Raw genomic sequence first — 23,796 nt, 5'->3', positions numbered from 1 at the left:
TAATAAAAAGCTACAGGTTGTCCAAAATAATGCAGTTAGATTGATTCTTAACATGAGAAAGTCTGAATTAACATATCTCCTCAGCTCTATATCACCTTCATTGGCTCCCAATTTAACGAAGAATCAACTAGTACAAAATTGTTTGCTAACTTGGAAAGCCCTTCATGGGCAAACACCTCAATAATTGTGTGATCTCATCTCCCCTCACACGCCAACTCGTGCTCTCCGCTCTCAACATGCTTATCTCCTTATTGAGCCTCGCTTCAAATTCAATGGATACGATGGTCGTGCTTTTTCTAGAATTTGCACTCGTTTATGGAATTCAATGTCACATGACCTCATACATTACCACTTACTGAACAGTTTCAAGACACAGCTTAAAACCTTTCTCCTTAACTGAGTCGCTTTTGAAGTGTTCCACGATATCAGCGCTATATAAATACTTATTGATTGATTGATTGATTGATTGATTGGTCATCTTGCACCGAGCCAGCATGGTTCCTGTCCTACAGAATTTGATCGACATAATAGAAAAAATGTGATTATGAATGCAAAAGTTCAACTGCTTTACTGCCCTGATAGATACACGAGTATGATATATTAAAAAAAATAATAATCAATAAGAAGAGTCATCATAATGATTAGCTTGTTTCATAATATATAGTGTTTCAACCGGTTAAGAACTGTTCGAATTTGTGTATTAAATATGTATAGGTGTTGTTTAATTGCTTAGAAACATGAATATGTTGGTAGGCAGTTGAGTGGGGGGGGGGTATCACTTCTCATCAAGGGGTCATAAGAAAAAATTATTGAAGGCAAAAGCAGTCAAACGGTATTTTGCTAAAGAAAATCATTTATATTTTAACTTTAACACCAAGGGCGGTAACATATAGGCAACCGTTGCCAATAGATAATCAAATTCACAATTGAAGTGTCAGAAAGGTGTAGCCTATAGTGATGTAACCTGCGACGGTGTAAGTAGTATAAAGGCAAAGCACATAGCGAATATTGATTGAGCAAGTCTTTGAAGTTGTTCGATCCCAGTAAGTCTTGTTTGAAAAAGCCTAAGCCAAGAAAATAAAGGCAACATTTTGACCAGTTACAATGTTTCGATGGTGCGGACGGCTACCTAATTGCTGTGTGCTATTGGGTCAATATTTTTATCGACGGACGCCAAGTTACACGTGTGTATCCCCACGCTGAACCGTTTACCTGCATAGTAAACAGGACACTTCTTCGAGAAACTGGTGGAATAAGTAACAATACCCCGTCATTTGCTGAAACAAAAAACAAGCCATCGCAAACAGACCATAAATAAATCAATCAATTAATAGCAAATACAAATAGAAGGAATCATGAACAATATGTTCAAGTAAAATGTAGCGATCCAATTTTGAAGAGCGTAATTACTACATAGACGTAAATAAACCATGTAAACGCCAAGACTGAAGATAAGTTGAGACAAATTGGTAATGATGTCATCGTTAATTGATGCTATACTGTCACCGAGTAGCTATGGCCTCACGGACAGTATGTATATAAGAATAAGATAATTTCAACAACGAAGTTTTCGATGCCTTCACCATTTACAGCAATTCCTTCAACAACTGATAACATTCATCCTTTGTTTTTGTATGTTTGGCGTTCTATAGCTTAATGGTGTGCGCACGTTGGGACACGGATCAATTGATACGAAAAGAGAATACCCTCGATTACTCTCTGTGATCTAGGCATGCACTCATTCTACAAAGCTAGCATTACAAGCCATAGCCAACTCAACACATAACTGTTAACCGTTGCTCTAATCTGTTAATTGTTAGGCGAAGTGTGGAAGCTGTAACTTGTTGTTGCCGAAGTGGTTTGCTTGAAACTGATAGTGATATGGCGACGGCCACGAGCGGGAAAGTGTTAGTGTACGGAGGAAAAGGAGCATTAGGAGCAACTGTCGTAAATTACTTCAAGTCTCATAACTGGGTTTGTATTAAAACTTAAGAGCTCTTTATGTTTAAAAAAAAAAAGATAATTGTAACTTAGGCCTAGGCCTAGCCTAGGCCAAAGTTGGACTAACGTTAATGGGTGCGAAGACTCGCGCACAAAGAGACGTCTGATGCCGGTAATCTGACCTAGTTTCGAATGAGGTGTAACAGAACTTAGTGTTATATACCACCATCGATCCCAGAAAATACACACACAGCTTGCTACCTTCCGTAATTAGACACTAGTGTACCGTCAATACATACAGCTACGGTCAGTACCCACAACACTGTACATAGCAGCGTGGACATCTCAGGTCTAGTTTCATTACTGTCTGCATTTTGTAGCGACAAGAAGAAATCGTCATTTGCTAGCAACGGAAAGTTAACTTTTTCAGAGCGCGGCACGCGGTTTGGGGGGAGTCTTCAATGCCTTTAAAGGCCACAGTTGCCGCACACCGCTTGGGTTCCATTGTGAAGGCTACAGTAGGCAACTTTAGCCTGGCCTAACTAAAAACACTGGAATGTGACAATCTGAACATGTTTTACACACCGAGTTGTTCGGTAAAACAGGTTCTGTAGCGAACTTTTAAAAGAACATCAAGTACAATTATACTTACCCTGCCTTTCAAAAAGTCTTTGTTCCAGGTGAAGTCACACTCACAGTCAAGTTATTTACTGCTACTACGACTCCTTTAAAAAACAATTCTTCGGATAGGCTATGGCCTCATAATTAATAACCATGACTCCAGCAAACAAATTTCATGTTATGACAATGTATGTCTTTCTCAAAAGCGTTGCCTATGTCAGGAAGATGTGTCATTAAATAATCATTTCTGCACAGAGACTCTGACTCCAGCAAAAGATTTAGCTGTTAGAAAAGTGGGGGGTATTTTTTAGTTATGGCTCATTCCATGAACCTGGGGCCCTAAGGCATCATTCAGTAGTACAAATATACTTTCATTTATAAATCAACTTGCCAATGATTTTCTTTCATTTTACTCATTTGTTATTGTCAAATGTAATATTCTTTTCTCCATTCAGTGTCAAATTTGCTCAAATGGATTTTTTTTATGAATAAAATTAAACAAAATGTTGTGGTGTTATCCCATAATTTGCAGTTAATTCTGTGACAAATAATTATCTTCTTTTTGGAATGAACATATTCGCATTAAAAACATCCTTGCCATATTAAAATTATCTACTGTTATGTACAAGAACACATCCTCTGATGTGTAATAAACAACCCAACTCAACACACAAACTGCATATTGTTGAACTGAATGCCAATATAATTTCCCTCAGACGTAACTTTTGGTGTAACAACAAAAAACTCCATGTTACGTCCAAACAACCACTTGCTTGGCTTCTCACATGTGTGTTAGGTACTGTGCTTCTAAAATTAAGTTCTTTCTGCCCATTTACACCTGCTTGTGTCACAAAAGTTGCCAAGGTGCGGGTTTTTTAAAAGAAATGTAAGTTAAAACTTTTCTTGGAGATAAGGTGTAACGGCCGCATGTTACGTCTGGGTCACGATGTTATTTCATTAAACATGATAGCCATCCCCCTAACAAGTAGAATAGCCCACTACGTAGCCATTTTAGACCAGGGATTTTCCCTCGGGTATGGACGGCAGGATTGTTCATTTCTTTTTTTCGTAGGTAAGTTTTAAAATTTGGTGTAACAATGTTACGTCTTAGAAAATGTTACGTCCAACATACATATTCAATGTATCATTTTCCGTATGTTTAATTCTTTCATCAAAGAATATTAAGACAAATTTGAGCTACATTCCCGCAAACATTTGGTACAAAACAACAATCTCTAAATGATTTCCCCTTCGACCAAGTAGAAGATTCTCTATCAACAGCCTACTGGTGTACACGGTGTAATAAACACGAACGTTACGTCTGATTACTACCTTGAACCGTATCAATTTATTTTGGGCTTTACTGTGTGATTCCAGCAAATCAAGATAACCTTATCATTAGGTGTTACGGATATAATCGGATGGTTATTGTACACGAGATTTAAAGTAAGTATTCGAAGCTTTTTCACTCCAAAGTAACGTTACGGTGATCGTAGTATCGATCTCGCGAGAATAGGCCTAGGCCTAGCCTAACCTCCCTCAACACATTAACAGGTAGCCTAACGTAACCGTCCGTCATGGAAAACATTCGAATAAAAATACCCCACCAACCTTTTACATGTTCCAAACCATCCAAAATAATTTGATAGTGCCACTTTATGAAATTTATCACAGTGAGGAAACGAAGCCGTAGTGTTATTTTGTTGCAGTGTTTGGCTTAGCCTAACGTTATACCTGTGCCTAACGTTAATGGTCAATCGTAACGTTAGGCCTAGTGCAGTTTTCACTTTGTAGTTGTACTGTAGTACGGACGGTTACAATAGCCTAGCAGTGTCTTAACTAAACATTTGTTCCTAGCCTACTAAGTCTGTACCAACTGAGCTAAAACATAGACAGTTCAACAATGCAAAATAAAGCTATTTTCTTGAATATGAAAAATTCAAAGGATAACTCAAAATTTGTTTATCAATTAGGCCTAACAGTAATAAGTTAGACTGCAGAAGGCAGACTTCTCAAGTTTTGTGAGATCAATTGCACAAATCGAGTTAACACTAACATCATGGTGTAGCTGTGAACCTTGTTGATTCAAGGCCTAACATAATTGTAGGATGGTGCATGTTGACATCTAGGCTACCATTTTAAAATTCCTAACTGTGTGTTAGGCCTAATTCAAACATTAGTTGAATCTTTTTTAGGCCTACCAGAGGCAGGTTAGGTGTGGTCCCTGGTTTGTGTTCACTGAGGGCCTAGCTTGAAATGTCCTTTCACTCTTTATTAAATAGTTTATATGTGATTATTTGTTTTCTTCCAGCCCGTCATTTGTTTTGGCCAAAATGGAATAGTAATGCCTAAAAGTAAAGCTCCGCAGTTGGCTTCAAACTGCAGCTGTAAAAGTTGAACAAAAAAGTAACCGGACACGTTCTTCGAACTGGCGCACCAAACTTCAAGAAGATCCAGTAAGGTATGAAGCCTATAAAAAAGAGGATGCCGTTCGGGCTTCTATTACAGGTTTTCAATGAGTCAAGAGAGAATGAAAGTTTACAATGAATTCTGGGTGCAAACTACGGATGAGACAACACAACAACTGTGCCAACTAAAATTTTATTAAGAGCCAAGGTCCATACAATTTTTGGACCTAATTGTAATATTAAAAAAAAAACACTGGGCATTTGTGATTCATTCAATTGTTTGAATACCTTATCTTTGTCTCTGAAACTGCCCCATTCTTTAAGGTCTTCTTTAGTAGGTGGTTGTGGTCCTGGTCATTGGTTGGGGGGGGGGGGGGATTTGGGGGTTGGAGGAAGAAATGGCTTATTTAAAATCTTTTTCCCATCCCTCACATGTTCCTTTCAAAAATTATATGGAAGCAATTTTTTCTCTTTTCAGATATGCAGGCCTGACGATGAATATTAAAATGGGAATGGAGAAATATTATGATGTTTTAACACCAATGAACTTTATATTGGAAGACTAAAAGGCTTGAAGGTGAACTCTTCTGGTTCAAGTTCCTTCATAGAGCCAGAAACTCAGAAAATAATGAACGTACTTGAGACTGGCCAAAAAGGTCTGAGCACTGTAGTTTGTGCAACCACAGTACTTACGTTATCAATGGGCCACTTTCCTTGGTTGGCAGTGGGTAATTTACAGTCAATGAGCTGGAAAAAATTGATTTTGTTTACAACAGAATGAAGGGAATGAAGAGAGTTGAACTGTAAAATGACATGTTCTTGCTGATTGCTTTTTAATCTGTTAAAAATTGTTAAATGTGTTTATTTTTCCAGTACTTACTGAATGGTGTGATCTGAAATTTGGTTTACTTCCATTCAAACTACTGTAGACTAAAAGTTATGATATGGTGTTACATCTTTGATCTAGTTTAGCATTTCAAAAATAAATATTTGGTATTGAGAGTGTTGTTTTTTTTTCATCTGTGTTTAGATTATCCTCCAGGTGTTGCTAGGAAACCCTTCTTTATTAAATTTGAAATGGGGAAATACTGTTGTTAGTGCATCATCATGAAGGATTATATGAAATCATTTCTGATGTGAGCTTGCTGACTATTGACAAGGGGTATGTTGTTGAATAGCAGATGAGAGATATCTCTGGTATCTTGAAAACTTAAAAGAAGAAAAAGTTATTTAAGATAAATGAATTTTAAATCCAGTTAATGTTTATGCAAGAGTTTCCAAAGTTTGTGTAAAACTGCTGTTATAATGTTCAGAGCATTTATGTAAATTAAAATTGTCATATTTTCTAAACTTGGATTCTTTCAATTCAAACTTTTGAAAGACTAAAAGTAATTATAAGTGCTACATCTATGAGCTAGTTTAGCATAAGAAAATAAAATATTTGGCATTGAAAGTGTTGATTTTTCTTCATCTTTCCCGAGGTGAACTTGCTGGGATTTGGCAAGGTGTGTATTGTTGGAAAGTGGGTGACAGATATCTCAGATATCCTGAATCTAAAAAGCAAACAAAGAAAGGTCTTTAAGATAACTTAAATGTACTTCCAGTGAGAGTTTACTTAAAAGAATTTCCAAACATTGTATGAAAATAATGTGAACAATGTGTTTATCAAGTAAAATTTCATATCTGCCAAATTTTGCTTCAAGAGGAATGTGGAAATTCATTGAATAGTATTATTAAATGTCCCCTGTATACTGTTGCAATTATGTTATTCTATAAAGGGAGAATATTGCCTGCATGTGAGTTATTAATTTGACATTGATAGATAACTACTGCATACATAATATATATGTACTGACCATATATGTTCAGTTACTGTAGAAAAAGCATAGAGACAACATATCGATTGCACTTTCCAAATGTGATGCAAAGTAGCATTTACTATAGAGCAAAATTCTGCCTGGATATAAAACAACAGGTACTGACATAAATGATTTAAGAAGAGTACATAAATGATATTTCTTCATAGCACAAGTCTTCTCTAGAAAACCATTTCACATGAGATGTTATATGGAACAAATAGGAACAGCTTTATATGATTTTTCCAGATGTAACACATACACGGTGTAACTGTTACATCCAAACCATAGTCAAACATGTTAGAAAAAAGCCTCACAAAAAGAAATAATATGTTTAAAACATGAACAAATGTACTGAGAAACATTGCACTGGAGTGCAAAATCACATGGATGAGACTATTTAATCTGAGAATGCTTTCTCTTTGAACTTATATGTCTTACTCATATTCTTGACTTCTTTAAGCCTATTTTTGAGCAACGATGCTTACACTGAAGAAGTGTGAAACCATTTTTCCAAAGTTTAAGGAAAGCACATTTACTTTTCTATGTTATTGTCAATGGTTATAATTAAAATTATATGTGAGAAAAAACACTTACTTTGTTTCCCATTTCATTGTAACTATTTGAATATAGAGCGGTGTAACCTGTTACATCTGAGCTTTTGTTTGAATCTCCAAAGCAAAGTTTGAGATAATCTTTTCACGGGTAAGGAACTACTTTAAATACTTAAAAAATATGAGACTACATATAGTTTGCTGGTCTTACAGCACAAAATATCTGGAATGTAAGTAGTTTGAAATTTTGACCCCAATGTCACACTAGGAGCCCCAAGTTCATGGAAAGAGCCTTATGCTGTACAATAAGACATGGAATATTTTAAGCTTAGTCATCCACATTCTGAATTCTGACAGGGCTACAATAGCTGGAGAGGTACATCAACCAACAAATCTGTTGATGCTCAATGCCAATTGGAATTATCCCTGTGGTTGGCCAGAACGTAAAAATGTTTCTGATTTTAGACAATGTTGTTATCTAGTCATTAGTAAAAGAGCAAACTTATAAAATTCTGACAATATTGTAACCAATAAGAATGACAGGGTCTGAAGAACGAAAAAAATTGGTGGCAAGACTAGTTCATTGCCATGAATATAAATTTTTCTTCATAGGGACTTAAACTTGTCCAGGATTATCAAAATAGAATTAATCCTAGCTATGAAAGTATTTCAAACTGAAAATTTTGACAAATAATCACAAAAGTGTGTGTAGTTTCTCTAGTTGTGTGGTTAGTGCATCTACAGTACTGTACCCCAAAAATCTTATTCAGAAATGGCCACACTATACCATGGTATTCTAATGGTGGTAAAGAGCTTGCATCATTGACTACATTATTGTTTGATTAAATCAAGTTATATCATCTATTTTCAGTCATTTTGTGAAAAATTGATTACTGGTCTTATTTCAGTCACAAGAAATAGTGTGTCAGTTTCTTGATTTGCATGTGACATTGAATATTTGGCTTAATCCGCGTTTCTCAACCTTTTCTCTCAGATTCCTGGGTGAAAAAGTGTTTCCTCATTTGTCTCCCACCAAATATTTCCACAAAAATGTACCACATATTTTTTCAATCACTTTCTTTCACATGCTATGATGGCGAACATTACAAGTCAATCAATGTTCATGTTACCTGTTACGATTCACTCTACAATTTACAAAATAAATTGTTCATTGTAATCTGTAATCCTTTTGGATATACAGTAGAATAACAGTAGGCTACAAGTGTTCAGTAATCAGTTCAATGATTAATGGGACCCTATAGCTTGATGCTCTTGCACGAGGGCCTTAATATCAGGATTTGGCTTGGTTAATTTTAGACATATCGCGGCGATGTGTTACGTCCAGGCTATCACCTTTCTTGGTTACAATATCTGTCACAGCGTTGAATGCATACTCAACTAGATATGAAGTGGACCACCAATTCCCCATTCTTCTCAATTCACCCCCTAAGACTTTTCAGTCCCCCCTGTGGGTGCACATGGACCCCGGTTGAGAAGCACTGGGCTAAATGTTTCAGGCTTTCGACTTGCACCTTTGCAATGCAGGCGGAGTGTATAGCCTAGTGGTTAACGCCGGCGTCTCCCAGTCATGAGATCCCCGGTTCGATTCCCGCCGACAGCAATGTGTGTCGTCTGGCAAGGGCGTTGTTCCATAACAACTTCCCGACATGGACGTTAAATGGATGTTTGCCGAGAGATTGGCTTCGGTCAGCTTGCGAGTCTATAAGCCTCCATGGCTTCTTTCGCGAGTTCCTGCTTGCGGGAAGATCACATATACATACATGCATACATGCATACAATTCATTTCTACAAATATCCAAACTTCAATCAAGCTGTGATTTTTTTGGGGGAAGGAAGTATCAGAAAATGTTATAGGTATCATCTTATATTGTTTGGTGATATAGATAAGCATAAATTTCTTCCTGATTCACAGATTCATTGATCGTTCACGTTATAGTGGTGTTCGGTTACCTATCCTGCTACTGTAGCCTAGGAGCCTACTACACATGATGTTATCTTTATATAGCCTACCCGTTTGTTTGCACATTTTCTTCAAGATCCAAGAACCAGACATTTTGGACTTACCTGGAGTAATTTTTCTACTAGCTGCTAAACCATTGCCTCTCTGACTCACCTTTGGAGGCTGCATTTCCTGCATATTATATATATATATATTTCTTACAAAGCACATTGTGTAGTCCATTACAATAGCACACTATGGTATAGGAAACTCAATTACTTTCTTCTGATAATCCAGGGTGTAATGTACTTATAATGTCAATTTATGAAATATTTGGATCAGTAATTTCTTTCCCAATTATTCCTAACAGTGGGTTATGTCCGTGGACCTCTTTCCAAATGAAGATGCAAATGCTAACATAATCATCACAAAGACTGATGTCTGGACTGAACAGGAAACAGAAGTTGGAGGCAAAATTGAAGAGGCTCTCAAAGAAGAAAAGCTTGATGCCATCTTATGTGTTGCAGGAGGCTGGGCTGGTGGAAATGCAGCCTCCAAAGGTGAGTCAAATAGACAATGGTTCAGCAGTTAGTAGAACCTACTGTACTTGATCTGCAGTAGCAAGCTGGGGGGGGGGGGGGGGGAGGTGTCCATCAGAGGTTGGGAAAACTTATTCAATGTCCATTAAACAGCAGGATTTATGTCGAATTAATAGCTTGAATGTCATGAATTCTTAATTTCTCTTTTGGCAAGTTACAGGCTCTTGTTGGGGCATGCTAAGACTGCCTAACATGTGGCTGTGCATGTTTTGATGTCATAGTGGGTACCAGAGGTTCCTGACCTGCTCTTGTGAACTGGTACCAGGTTTTTAATTTACTATCCAGTGCAAACACTGAACTGATAATTAGGTGTGAGGGAGTTTTGGAAAGTTTTTAAACTTGATGTTATTTTGAAATCCTTACACACAGCACTTGTCAAGAACTCTGACCTGATGTTCAAACAGAGTGTGTGGTCTTCCGTCATTGCTGCCAATCTGGCATCCAAACACCTGAAGGAGGGTGGTCTTCTACAACTAACAGGTGCTAAGGCATCTCTAGATGGAGGTACACCAGGTAAGAATACAAAAACAATTCCTTTCTCCTTAGGGGTGAGTTCCCTGTGTAAAAGCACCTTATTATCACACTTAGGCATAAATTTGACAGTATATCTGATGAAAATACATTCTCATTACCAAAAGAAAAGGCATATCCATCATAATATCGTTTGGGTGTTTAAATTTTGCACACTGTGGATATTCATAACCACAGATAATTCCAGATTTGTTTGAACTTGCCAATAGTTCCCTGATGCACTGGGTCAGATGTAAAATAAGGACTATGGTATGACTTATAAACCCTTATTTTGACTTACATTATACTTGGTTCACTATCACAACTGGAGAATAGATGGGTTCGTCTGATCAGTTCATCTGTTATAATGGTCGTTAAAGCCAGACTTACCATGAATGACAGAGGTCTTTTTTTTCTAGCTTCATGCCTATCATTATCTATATCCATTTCTTGTCTGTTTCAGTGAAGAAATGTGTATTTGTATGATCTTATTTTTTCACAGGAATTGAAAATGCAAACTCTAATTGTGTATATCAGTTATAAGCATAGTGATTGACTTAGGCTGACTTCCTTCTGTAAGATTACCTAGTTATTTCACTTCTACATTTCTGTATCACACAGGCAAGACTCCCCTTTGATGTTGCTTCAAAGATTATATTATGTTCACACTGCCTATGCACAGCAATGCACAAGTTTACTGTTAGATCTTTCTGTAGAAAAAATGATTGGTCTGTTTGCTTTTGCTGGGTCCAACTATCTAAGTATATTGTTAATCAGACAAAATTCCTCTTTGAAGTGGTCATTAATAAAGTTGATATTACCAGCTTTTTACACAAACTGCTCTGAGAGTCTGTTCTTAAAATGCCAGTCTCGTCAGACATCAAACTTGCTGGTGGAATAATCTGCACATTGTCTAGAAATAATCAACCTCTGATCAGTGGTTGTATTACAGTTTGCTAAAGTTGATTCTGTGTTTCCTTGCCAACTAGGAATGATGGGCTATGGGATGGCCAAGGCTGCAGTACATCAGTTGGTGAAAGGACTAGCTATGGAAGGCAGTGGATTGCCAGCCAATACAACTGCGTTAGCCATTTGTCCGTAAGTCACCATCATTGTTATGTAGGACTAGCTATGGAAGGCAGTGGATTGCCAGCCAATACAACTGCGTTAGCCATTTGTCCGTAAGTCACCATCATTGTTATGTAGGACTAGCTATGGAAGGCAGTGGATTGCCAGTCATTATGACTGTGCAATCCATTTGTCCGTAAGTCACCATCATTGTTATGTAGGACTAGCTATGGAAGGCAGTGGATTGCCAGTCATTACGACTGTGCAATCCATTTGTCCGTAAGTCAACTTCATTGTTATGTAGGACTAGCTATGGAAGGCAGTGGATTGCCAGCCATTACAACTGCGTTAGCCATTTGTCCGTAAGACAACTTCATTGTGATTTAGGACTAGCTATGGAAGGCAGTGGATTGCCAGTCATTACGACTGTGCAATCCATTTTTCCGTAAGTCAACTTCATTGTTATGTAGGACTAGCTATGGAAGGCAGTGGATTGCCAGTCATTACGACTGTGCAATCCATTTGTCCGTAAGTCAACTTCATTGTTATGTAGGACTAACTATGGAAGGTAGTGGATTGCCAGTCATTACCACTGTGCAATCCATTTGTCCGTAAGTCAACTTCATTGTGATTTAGGACTAGCTATGGAAGGCAGTGGATTGCCAGCCATTACAACTGAGTTAGCCATTGTCCGTAAGTCAACTTCATTGTTATGTAGGACTAACTATGGAAGGCAGTGGATTGCCAGTCATTACAACTGTGCAATCCATTTGTCCGTAAGTCAACTTCATTGTGATTTAGGACTAGCTATGGAAGGCAGTGGATTGCCAGTCATTACAACTGTGCAATCCATTTGTCCGTAAGTCAACTTCATTGTGATTTAGGACTAGCTATGGAAGGCAGTGGATTGCCAGTCATTACAACTGTGCAATCCATTTGTCCGTAAGTCAACTTCATTGTGATTTAGGACTAGCTATGGAAGGCAGTGGATTGCCAGTCATTACAACTGTGCAATCCATTTGTCCGTAAGTCACCATCATTGTGATTTAGGACTAGCTATGGAAGGCAGTGGATTGCCAGTCATTACAACTGTGCAATCCATTTGTCCGTAAGTCACCATCATTGTTATGTAGGACTAGCTATGGAAGGCAGTGGATTGCCAGTCATTACAACTGCGTTAGCCATTTGTCCGTAATTCAACTTCATTGTGATTTAGGACTAGCTATGGAAGGCAGTGGATTGCCAGTCATTACGACTGTGCAATCCATTTGTCCGTAAGTCAACTTCATTGTTATGTAGGACTAGCTATGGAAGGCAGTGGATTGCCAGTCATTACAACTGCGTTAGCCATTTGTCCGTAATTCAACTTCATTGTGATTTAGGACTAGCTATGGAAGGCAGTGGATTGCCAGTCATTACGACTGTGCAATCCATTTGTCCGTAAGTCACCATCATTGTTATGTAGGACTAGCTATGGATGGCAGTGGATGCCATCATCTGTGCAATCATCCATTTGTCCAAAAGTCTTCTTGATTATGATAGCCTGTTGGTTTGAGATTATGTGAAGAAGAAACCTAACCCTAACCTAAGTCATTATCATTCATTATTATAAGAGGACTGGAACTGAGAATGGGGTCAGTTTGACAATGGTCAGATTTCTTCTGTGATTACAGTTCTTAAGCAAGGTTATATCAAAGTAGACAGTCAGTTTTGAGGTAATTTTGCTGCAGTTATTTTTTCATTTTTTAAGTAGAGATCAGGAAGCAGGCACAATTCTTGGTTTAGAGTGTGTAGTAATACAGAAGAGTAAAAACAGATATATATTATAATAAGTATTTGTTTGAACTGGATCAGTGTTAGCTGTAGCTGTGCTAGGAATCAATGAAAAGCCTTGTTTTTTGCTATAATGACATTTTGGAATATTTGTAAACATTCAAATCATAAATCATAAATAATTTCCAGAGGTTGTGTCACTCCTGTCTCACTTAGACTGTACAGATTATCAGATCTATGATGCCCCTAAATATGCTAGAAAGTCAAATAAATGGTCACTGATTCTCAGATTTCAACACACATTTTATTTCCACCCTCAAATCATTTTGGTGCACTGAGACATTTCAATGCCTAATTGAACCCTCCTCTATATGGAGAGTACTGTTGAAAACTTCTAGCAGTTTTTAGCCTGCTAAAATTTGAGGCAAGACTGATGACCTTTTCAAGAATATCATCGAATCTAAAATTTCCTTGAAAGGAGCACTCCACAGTAGAAAACCATTGAGGGTAATGTGACATGCTCCCAGGTTCTACTAACGCCACTAGAGTGGGTATTTATGGACAATTTGAGAATAATTACTTAGGGTTGGATGATTAAGTTTACTTTCCCTCTCATGAAAATTACTGCCAGAGTCTTAAAGATACGCGCTTGTTTACGTGCAACAATGGCAAGGAGCCTTGTGTGAGCAACGAATTGTGTCATCTGCTTCTCATGTCTGTCTGATAAGCTGAGTGCATTCCAGCTGCATTTTGATTTTTGAAAGAAAATACTCAAAATAGCAATTTTCAAATAAAAAATTGCTGTTAACCTTGAAAAAAATGTACCACATAGCTGGATCTCACTGCTCACGTAGCTTCACAGGGAATGTGGTAGCTATGAGATTGTGACATTAGTTGTTGTAGAATATACATTCAAGGAGTACTATAAGAGTTAAGTGCTACAAGGAGCACATCACATGACCAGACATGGTTGGTACGTTTGTTTGCACTTCTCCTCATTGACATAGTCTGTCCAGGTTAATGTATTTCAATTTCTTTATTCCATTATAAATTAAAAAATTTATAATTGGACACATAATGATACACAAAAGATGTAAAATGTACAATCATGAAAGCATGAACAAATAAGATGGAGGATTAGGTTTTTTTTTTTCTTTTTTTAGAAATGAAAGATTTAAAAGGATTAAATAGATTACAACAGAGATTCTAAGAACCCATTTTGAATATAAATGGCTGCTCTGAAATAAATGATTTCTTGAAAAGCATAATTCTAAATGCATTCGGCAGCTGATTACTGAGATGGAAACTTTTATTGTATGCAGGATACAGATTAATCTCTACCAAAGACAACAGGCTTATCCTACTCAATGTGGTACACCTACAAGTTGTACATTAAGCAGGGGCTGGCCGATTTTTACTCCCTGTTCCCCAAGATGTTGCATCTGGTGTGCCTCTAAAACATTTAACTAGGCGACAGTTCATTTTTGTAAACAGCTCTTGGTCATTTACCAACGTTACTACATCCAAACTTGAAGTTTTATTTGGCACTGAATTTCGTCAGTTGCGAAAAACTGAACAAGCAAAGATATAATACCAATGATTCACAATGATATCATCCATTCCAATAGCAACGTTGTATGTACCAACAGTACAACGTTCACTTCACACCTTTGTGCTCAGGCATGTATACAGCGACTTACATGGCAACTCCAAAAGTTACTGACCCACTTATGTTAATGGAGGTTTGGTCAAGACTGCTGATTCTTAACTAAGGATGCTCTCCTATTCTTATGAGGCAAAATGCACATTTTCAAATAGGCTGATCAGTGGGAGATATGGTGGATTATGAAACAGGGTTTCCACAATTTGACCCCTGGTGCCTCCAAATGACCTTTGACCTCCCCAAAAACAATTGTCTTCTTCTACTCAATGTGGTACTCCTACACACCAATTATGAGATTGGTCCAAGCTTCCCTTCTTGAGATATCGTGTTTACAAACAAGGCGTCACACAAACATACGCACATCTGCCTGCATGACTAGAAAGGTTGCGATTATCATCGAAACCAAGAAACCATTGTATTTTACTTCTAGTTTAGCTCATTCCAGGATGCATGAAGCATTCCTGCTGACTGTATGTTGCATTTTTGTCATAGTTTGGTCCATCTGCTTTAAACTTGATATAAGTAATGTAATGTTCTTGTCACAGTAAAGTTGTTCTATCTTTTCCTCCAATTTTCTGTTGATAAAGCGTTACTTTGGACACACCAAATAACAGGAAATTTATGAAAGAGGCAGATTTCTCGACCTGGACAAGCATGGAATATGTTTCAGAGTAAGATATTGTTTTATTGCTCCTGCAGTATGAATAATCTTTTTGTTACAATGAGATCCTCTGCTGCAGCTTGCCACCTCTCTACTCTGCCCCCCAGCTTGCATTTCTCATTCTCTCTCTCTCTATATATATATATCATATATATAAAGTGGTAAACTTCTTAGCACTTTCCAACCACTGCTATAAGAATATCACTCTAATATGCAATGTATGTCAGTTTGGAAGGACAGCAGCAAAGGCAGTGATTCTTTTGTCAGTTTTCATGAGTTGCTCATTATTATAGGAAGAGACTAGAAGTTTGTATTACTGTGCCAATATCCAACCATATATGTATTGAAGCTGTGGTGAGAAAGCGTTATTTTAAAAGCATTGAATTAAAAGGCAAAAGCTCATTTTCCTGTAAAGTGAGGATGTACGCTTGGAAGGCATTATAGCAACAGTGCATGGAATAGTATACAAATAATGAATGTAAGCTTGGAAGGCCATACAGTAGCAGTGCATATATCAATACCCAGTTTTACCCTATATTCTCTTTTTCCTTTTGAATACAGGCTTCTCTTTAATTGGTCGTCTGGAGTGTCAAGACCACAGCCGGGTGCCCTGGTCCAGTTAGTAACCAAGGATAATCACACTAGTCAGGAGATTGCCTAATTTGGTCCTATTTATGACTGATTTCTGGCATACTGAAATAAACCACCTTTATATGTGAGGTTGATTTTAACTGATTAAGTCTGCATGGGAATCATGAGAGTATTTTATATTAGCAGCTTCAAGATTCAAGGTAGAGTAAGTGGTCAAAAAGCATGGGGAGACTGTAGTGTGTGCAATCTCCATATGCATAATACAGTATATTAATATAGAGTTCCATCTAATAAACTAGCATTCCATATTAGATCTCCAAAGAACAATCTCTTGAGTGAAAAGAACTTAGTAAAACTTCAAACTGAACTGTGGGAGTGAAGATGGACTTAACCCATCAATGAACACTTTTGTTGAGAGACAATGGACTGAGGTACATTCTAATGAACTATGGTGTGAGTGAAAAAGTCTTGGGCGAAAGAGTTCTGGTTTGATCGATTGGGAACAAGAAACCAGCCTGAAACAGTTTATATTGAAATCAACTTTCATGATGTATATGCCTACCACCATATATCTGATTTATTATTATTATGTTAAATATCACTTGATGTGACCTCTAAATGTGGAACATGAAACAATCATGAAATTGGTTTGGTTATTTCTAAGATTCGGCGTAACTTCCAATCATGTTATAACTAAGTACTCCATATGTTGATCATTTTTACTCATCAAAGATGAACTATAAACAGTGAGGTAAAGGCATCACTACCATCTGGTTATCATGAAACTGGAAGCCCTGCTCATTTTTCAAAAGAACCTTGAGGCTGGCTCTCTGATTTTCTTTTCTTTTTTGATTGTTTTAAGCTTTTCATTTAAACCATGGGAAGAAATTATAAATATAAAATAAAGAGATTTGGATGTATTCACCAAAGTAAAAATGTCATCCTTTTTGGATTCCTTGCCGAAGGCAAAACGAATCATTGTGCTGGTGTGTGTTTGGTGTGTGTGTGTGTATGTATTTGTGTGTGACGCCTTGTCCTGTAAACTCTTGTTAACTCAAAACGTACATGATGGTTAATCTTCATACTTGGAATAGGAATCTATGTGATGTTCATAGTATGTGTGTGTGTGAGCCATTTGCATGTAAACTATCTAAAAGTTAATATTAGTAAAGAACTCTGTTATCTGCAGTAGTCATTTGAGGTCATCATCTGAAAACTTAAAACTCTCTACTTCAAAAGTAAAGCCTGGATGAACTTCAAACTCAGTCTGTGGATCTGCCTTAGACAGTACAAAACCCCTTTTGTTTTTCATATAGGTCAAAGGTCATTGGAGGTTCACATTGGTCCAATGTTGAAAACCTTGTAAAAGTAAAGCTTGAATGAGCTTCTTACTTGGAATGTGAATGCAACCATATTCAGTAACAGGTCCATGCGTGCACAGGTTACATTTAAGGTTTGCATATAAAATGCTGTAAGGGATCTTGGCTATCTTGTTGTTGGTAGTAGTTTTTGTACTGAGCCTCTGCCACATATTCATCCAGCAGACCACAAATTCAAAAGAGAGGATAATGTTGTTCATCTCGATCGAAGAGTCCAGTCGAGCTCAACATTCAATGGTGGAGATGATAGGAGTAAACTGAATTTATAGCTATGCCTTTTGTGTTGCTGACATCTGTTAGCACTAGTGTCATAACTTTATCTATCCTCTCTCTCTCCAAAAGAAAGAAAAAAATCATTCGTAACACTGCTTATGTTTTGCTTTTCACTCAGTTTATTTCTTAGAAGATCATGGTGACATATCGTTGTTCAAAAACTGTCTAATTGTGACATGATTAAATTGTTTAAAAAGACCATTCCAAGAAAAGACTAAGTGGTGCAAGCAATTTTGTTTACAAGTCAAGGTGGTCATTAAAATGCTATTAAAATACTATATTAAAATACTAGAAAGTTGCTAGTTTGGTGGGTACTTATAAATACTTCAACAAAGAGAAGAATCAACATCGCCTCAAAAATATCACTTCAAAATTTTGGTAGAAGAAGCTTCATTGCTCTCAACTCTATTGAAAGAGATAAGGCCTAGGACGGTTGAAAGCGCTAGTAGTTTGCCGATTAACTTCATCAACAAGTGAATAATGGAAGTCTTTAATGAGGCCTACATTTGGCTTTCTGAACTCTATCATCACACTGCTGTCTTCACACTTACATTAAAATTATTAAAACCGATTCTTTAAGGTGATACTGTGGAGGTGATACATTCATGTTTGAACATGAATGTGATACATTCATGTATAAAGTTTGAACATCAAACAGTAGTGTACATATGTTTAATTTGTCATAACCGTAGGAAGCTGCTCTCCTATAATAAACTAATAAATTACAAATTATGTTCAGATTCAGTACAATATTTTTGGTGAATTTTCGAAAGTAGGCAATAATAATCTAACTGTGCAAAAAGAAATGAGCAAAATGGAATGTCTACGAATTTAACTTTACAAACTCATACTAAATTGATGAACTGAAACCAGCTCGTTATAACTGCCAGCTTTGATACAGGAGTATGTATTGTATTTGACTAAAAGAGTTTTGCCAGTTATACCCTAACGTGATTGAAGTTTATGATATCAATTTGAATATTAAATTGACTCGGGATCAATAAATTTATAGTTGAATTTATAATGAAGCCATTGAAGATGGTATTTATTTATGTTTAGTTAAGCAACCTTTGGAATGGTTAACTAAGAACCAAAATATGTTAAAACTGACTGGCTTAAAGTGATGTCATAATTAAGCAAAAAAAAAGATCATGAGAAGAAAAAGTGCACTTGCAGAAAAATTGATAAAATCAAATAAAATCTAACAATTCTTATACTAGGTTTCTATACATCTATGTCGCTAGAGGTGTAAACCTTGGTCGCAAATAAAAGTGCAAAATCTACAAAATGTTAAGAAGTTGAGGAGTCTGCTCACACTGAAAGAACTAAAACTTGTCACTGTAGATGGTACACTGCATGCTGTGCCTGGGCCAATCCTTGGACTGGCAGAGGGGGCTACAGTAGCTCTGTTTACGGCACAATGAGCAGTTGAACTGACCGACCAAGCCACACACACAGATCATCTTCATACCTGCAGCAGAGGAAGCAAATAGAGAAATGCATATACAAATACAAATATGTAATTTAGGGAATACTTGATGTAAGGCCTGGTAAGGGAATCCAAAGTGGTGACACCTTTGGGAGGTTCATAGGGATGCAGTTCAGAGAAAAATAAACATCGACAGTTGGTTTTTCTCTTCCCTGATATATTCAATTCTAGCTACTCTCATCCGAGCCCTCATATAGCTTTTTATCAATCTCATCAAAGTTGCATAAATTCCCAAGATTCAAAGCGGCTTAAAAACAGATTTGGTTCGTAGTTTATCAAATAGCCTGTTTTTTATACTACAAGTTTTTTTTTTCTTACTAAAATCATTTTTGTATTACAAACATTTCCTACTATCCATCATATTAGGAAATGTGATGGGTGTCCCAGTTTGAAGTGCAGGGATCTGGACCGCCGATAGGGTAAATTGTTTTCCCTACAATTTAATTGCTCTAGTACTAGCATTAACAATAGCAGTATCATTACCAAATGTTATCATTAATGCTCCTAAAGTTTATCATGTTGAAACTGATGCCCCCCCCCACCCTTTCCCGGCACAGAATGGGCCCTCCCCTTACTGACACAGAATGGACCCTCCCCTTACTGACACAGAATGGGCCCTCTCCTTACTGACACAGAATGGGCCTTCCCCTTACTGACACAGAATGGGCCCTCCCCTTCCTGACACAGAATGGACCCTCCCCTTACTGACACAGCATGGACCCTCCCCTTACTGACACAGAATGGCCCTCCCCTTCCTGACACAGAATGGGCCCTCCACTTCCTGACACAGAATGGGCCCTCCCCTTTCCTAATTTTCATAGTAATGAATCCTATGTGTGTCTTGCTGCCATAGACTGATGCGTATTGAATATTAAATAAAGAGCTAATACTTACTGCCGTCTTCCACCCATCTCATCAACACACACTCCCCAGCGTAGACCTCAGAGGCTACCAGGGCTTTCTCCTTCTCAGAGCTCAAATCCTTCAGCTGTTCGTCTAAAAGGATGAAAGGCTTCTCGCGAACTTTTGGCGGTAGCGCATTCACAGACAGCTCCTTGCGGATGTCAGCGATGGTTCCCACCATGTTGACGCTAATCATACCCAGCTTCTGGAAGGTGCCGTCTTGGTTTTTGACCATCACAAACATTTCCTCAACATCATCTTTCTCTGTAGGTGTAATAGTGTGAAAGTTGAACAATAACATCCCTAATGATCGTAATTCAATTGTCTGTACTCCCATGTTATCAATATATACCACAATTCAGGGCCACAGATTGTACAATGCTGAAAAACAGAAGCTTCGATATATGTAATAAGAACACAGTCATTCTGTATCCCATAAATTTAATAAAATGTATTATTTCTTCATTAGAAAATCTTTGAAGTTAATGCCTATCTTCATGAATCCTGATTCAAATTTGATGGATTTGAAGGCACCAGATTATCTACATACCTAACATACCTTCTTTTTTATTTACTGATATCATCAGATCAGATACCAGAGAAACCTAAAAATACAGCTTGAATAAGTCAAGAGTATTCAGCAGTGAGTTTCATGTTTACTTACAACTGTATTATTATGGAGAGAACATTCTGTTGCATATTAAGCAGTGGGATAGGAAGCATCCAAAAGGTGGGGGCACAACATCAGAGGGGCACTTTCTCATTCCATAACCACCACTCATTATGCTATAAACCGATACACACCGGCCATATCACTTAAATATATATGATCAATACTATTATGGTGCACATGAATAATTGAAATAAAATATTCAAATTAACAATGGCTTAAGATATCCAAAAGACACTTCTTCATCAAAAGGGCACATTTTATTTGCCAGTAAGGCACATTTGCTATTTTGGAAAAAGTGGGGGTGGGGGGGCAGGTGTCCCCAGTGCTCCCCCGGCTCCTACCCCCTGATATTAACTATATATTGCAACCTTATTTGTGTCAGACCTATTTGTATCTGTGTCAGACTCCTCAGTATTGCACTTTCATCACATTTCAAAACCTTTTTGTGCAAAACAACAGTTTTCTTTGGCTTTCAATGAATGAGATTGCAATCTTCACTGTTGATTGAAGTCCTTATCTCAGTACATATGAGATGTCCTGGTGGAATAAGTAATGAACCGTCCTACCAGTGAAATGAAATATCGAACAAAACAAAAGACATTCTCACCAAAGATGTATTGGCCATCAGTGAATCCTGGAGGTAAGCTTGTGACACCGAGCTCTGGAGATCTCCGGGGTTTGTTGAGGCGAGGTGAGCGACTACCGTTGGAGATATTGTCACGAAGGCTGGCAGAACTTTGATTGATCCTGTATAAATGAGAAGTAGGTTATTATAAATAGTGTAAGACATTGATGAACGATAGAATGCAGTCTGAGGAAAACAAACAGGTTCTGGTATTACTGGAGAGGAGGGTTAATTTAAAGAATATTCAATTGAGTCCAAAGAGTGATGGAACAGGGCTAGCAGCTTCTGAGTGGAGCAAAGGTAAGGATGAGATGAGGTAATGGATGTGTCACCTGATGATCACTAATTGTCAGGTTGAAGGTATCTGCAGTGACTGTACACTAATAACAAAAGAAAATTATACCCGGGATTTTTGCCTGATCAATGGGTTCCAGCAATTATATCAATCGTAGCGAGCAGCTCATGATTACGCAACAGGTTGATGTGCAAGCGCCTAACAAATATTTAAACTGTAGTAATCACTAATGGAATTTCCCAGTCACTTGTCTGTTATAGATATATATATATATATTGATATACATATAGGCAATATATATGTAAAAGGAATAACAGTACACAATAATAACTCATTAAATGTTCTGGTGAAAATCTATTTAAAAATTATAGCAATTGCTTGAAAACTGTTGGACATTAAAATCAAGATTACTTACAGGTTTTGAGTGTCACTCGCATCTACAAAGATAGTCGGGGTTGACGAACGGAGGAATGGTTGCTCTTGTAGATCCTTGTTGCTCTTACCCTCCATTGGAAGCTCTATGACTGATGACCCGACCTTTGAACCTGAGAGGAGAAATTCAGAACAAACATGTTAAAAGAATAGTGTTATATTGCAGTCGTACTTCATTGGGATATTTAATAGTGTTTGCTATTGCAGTAGTAGTTCATTGGGATATTTAATAGTGTTATATTGTGGTCGTAGTTCATTGGGATATTTAATAGTGTTATATTGCAGTCGTACTTCATTGGGATATTTAATAGTGTTATATTGCAGTCGTAGTTCCTTGGGATATTTAATAGTGTTTGCTATTGCAGTCGTAGTTCATTGGGATATTTTATAGTGTTTGCTATTGCAGTCATAGTTCATTGGGATATTTAATAGTGTTTGCTATTGCAGTCGTAGTTCATTGGGATATTTAATAGTGTTTGCTATTGCAGTCTTAGTTCATTGGGATATTTAAGTGTTATATTGCAGTCGTAGTTCCTTGGGATATTTAATAGTGTTAGCTATTGCAGTCATAGTTCATTGGGATATTTAATAGTGTTTGCTATTGGGATATTTTATAGTGTTATATTGCAGTCATACTTCATTGGGATATTTAATAGTGTTTGCTATTGCAGTCGTAGTTCATTGGGATATTTAATAGTGTTATATTGCAGTCGTAGTTCATTGGGATATTTAATAGTGTTAGCTATTGCAGTCGTAGTTCATTGGGATATTTAATAGTGTTTGCTATTGCAGTCGTAGTTCATTGGGATATTTTATAGTGTTATATTGCAGTCGTAGTTCATTGGGATATTTAATAGTGTTTGCTATTGCAGTCGTAGTTGATTGGGATATTTAATAGTGTTATATTGCAGTCGTAGTTCATTGGGATATTTAATAGTGTTAGCTATTGCAGTCGTAGTTCATTGGGATATTTAATAGTGTTTGCTATTGCAGTCGTAGTTCATTGGGATATTTTATAGTGTTATATTGCAGTCGTAGTTCATTGGGATATTTAATAGTGTTTGCTATTGCAGTCGTAGTTCATTGGGATATTTTATAGTGTTATATTGCAGTCGTAGTTCATTGGGATAGTTTATAGTGTTTGCTATTGCAGTCGTAGTTCATTGGGATAGTTTATAGTGTTTGCTATTGCAGTCATAGTTCATTGGGATATTTAATCCAACAATATGTACTACCGTAGTCTGCCACCTCCCTGTCTTCAATTGTTTAGTTCCATTTTACTATGAACATAGCAAGAGGGAAACACTAACTTACATCTATAAATGTCATCTATATGACCAATTAGATTGTTAACTTTAACTCGCTTTACACCCTTTACGTATAAAACAGCAAAAAGTTCAAAGGGACAATTATAATCTTTTCAACTGATGGAAGGAATTGAAAAGGTATAAGTAATGTACAAGCTATGTTCATTAAAGTTCTTGAGAAACACTGAGTAACCGAACATAGCTCAGTGACATAC

General features: G+C 37.2%; 2 protein-coding genes and 1 long non-coding RNA gene across 9 annotated transcripts in view; 2 read left to right on the top strand and 1 right to left on the bottom strand.

Moving 5' to 3' along the window:
- Positions 1-1,735: 1,735 nt before the first annotated feature.
- On the top strand, positions 1,736-16,578 carry LOC139968110 (dihydropteridine reductase-like). Its single transcript, XM_071972485.1, has 6 exons — positions 1,736-1,974; positions 9,711-9,900; positions 10,309-10,452; positions 11,439-11,547; positions 15,541-15,624; positions 16,176-16,578. Exons 1-6 carry the CDS (start codon positions 1,882-1,884, stop codon positions 16,273-16,275), a joined length of 720 nt encoding a protein of 239 aa, XP_071828586.1. The 5' UTR covers positions 1,736-1,881; the 3' UTR covers positions 16,276-16,578.
- LOC139968111 (uncharacterized) lies at positions 2,895-7,418 on the top strand. Its single transcript, XR_011793222.1, has 3 exons — positions 2,895-4,008; positions 4,874-5,023; positions 5,449-7,418. It is a non-coding gene; the product is annotated as an uncharacterized lncRNA (long non-coding RNA).
- Positions 16,385-23,796, bottom strand: part of LOC139968108 (fibrocystin-L-like) — an 88,054-nt gene continuing 80,642 nt past the window's right edge. For all 7 annotated transcript variants that reach the window (XM_071972480.1, XM_071972478.1, XM_071972482.1 and 4 more), the window contains 4 exons: positions 22,258-22,387; positions 21,530-21,669; positions 20,241-20,513; positions 16,385-19,328 (listed from right to left, as the gene is read on the bottom strand). In XM_071972480.1, coding sequence (XP_071828581.1) covers positions 19,183-19,328; positions 20,241-20,513; positions 21,530-21,669; positions 22,258-22,387 — 689 coding nt within the window. In that variant the 3' untranslated portion in view covers positions 16,385-19,182. The remainder of the gene's footprint in view (positions 19,329-20,240; positions 20,514-21,529; positions 21,670-22,257; positions 22,388-23,796) is intronic.

The sequence above is a fragment of the Apostichopus japonicus genome, chromosome 5 (genome assembly GCF_037975245.1).
Source record: "Apostichopus japonicus isolate 1M-3 chromosome 5, ASM3797524v1, whole genome shotgun sequence".
Classification (NCBI taxonomy): domain Eukaryota; kingdom Metazoa; phylum Echinodermata; class Holothuroidea; order Aspidochirotida; family Stichopodidae; genus Apostichopus; species Apostichopus japonicus.
This window is presented reverse-complemented; position numbering and strand designations above follow the sequence as displayed.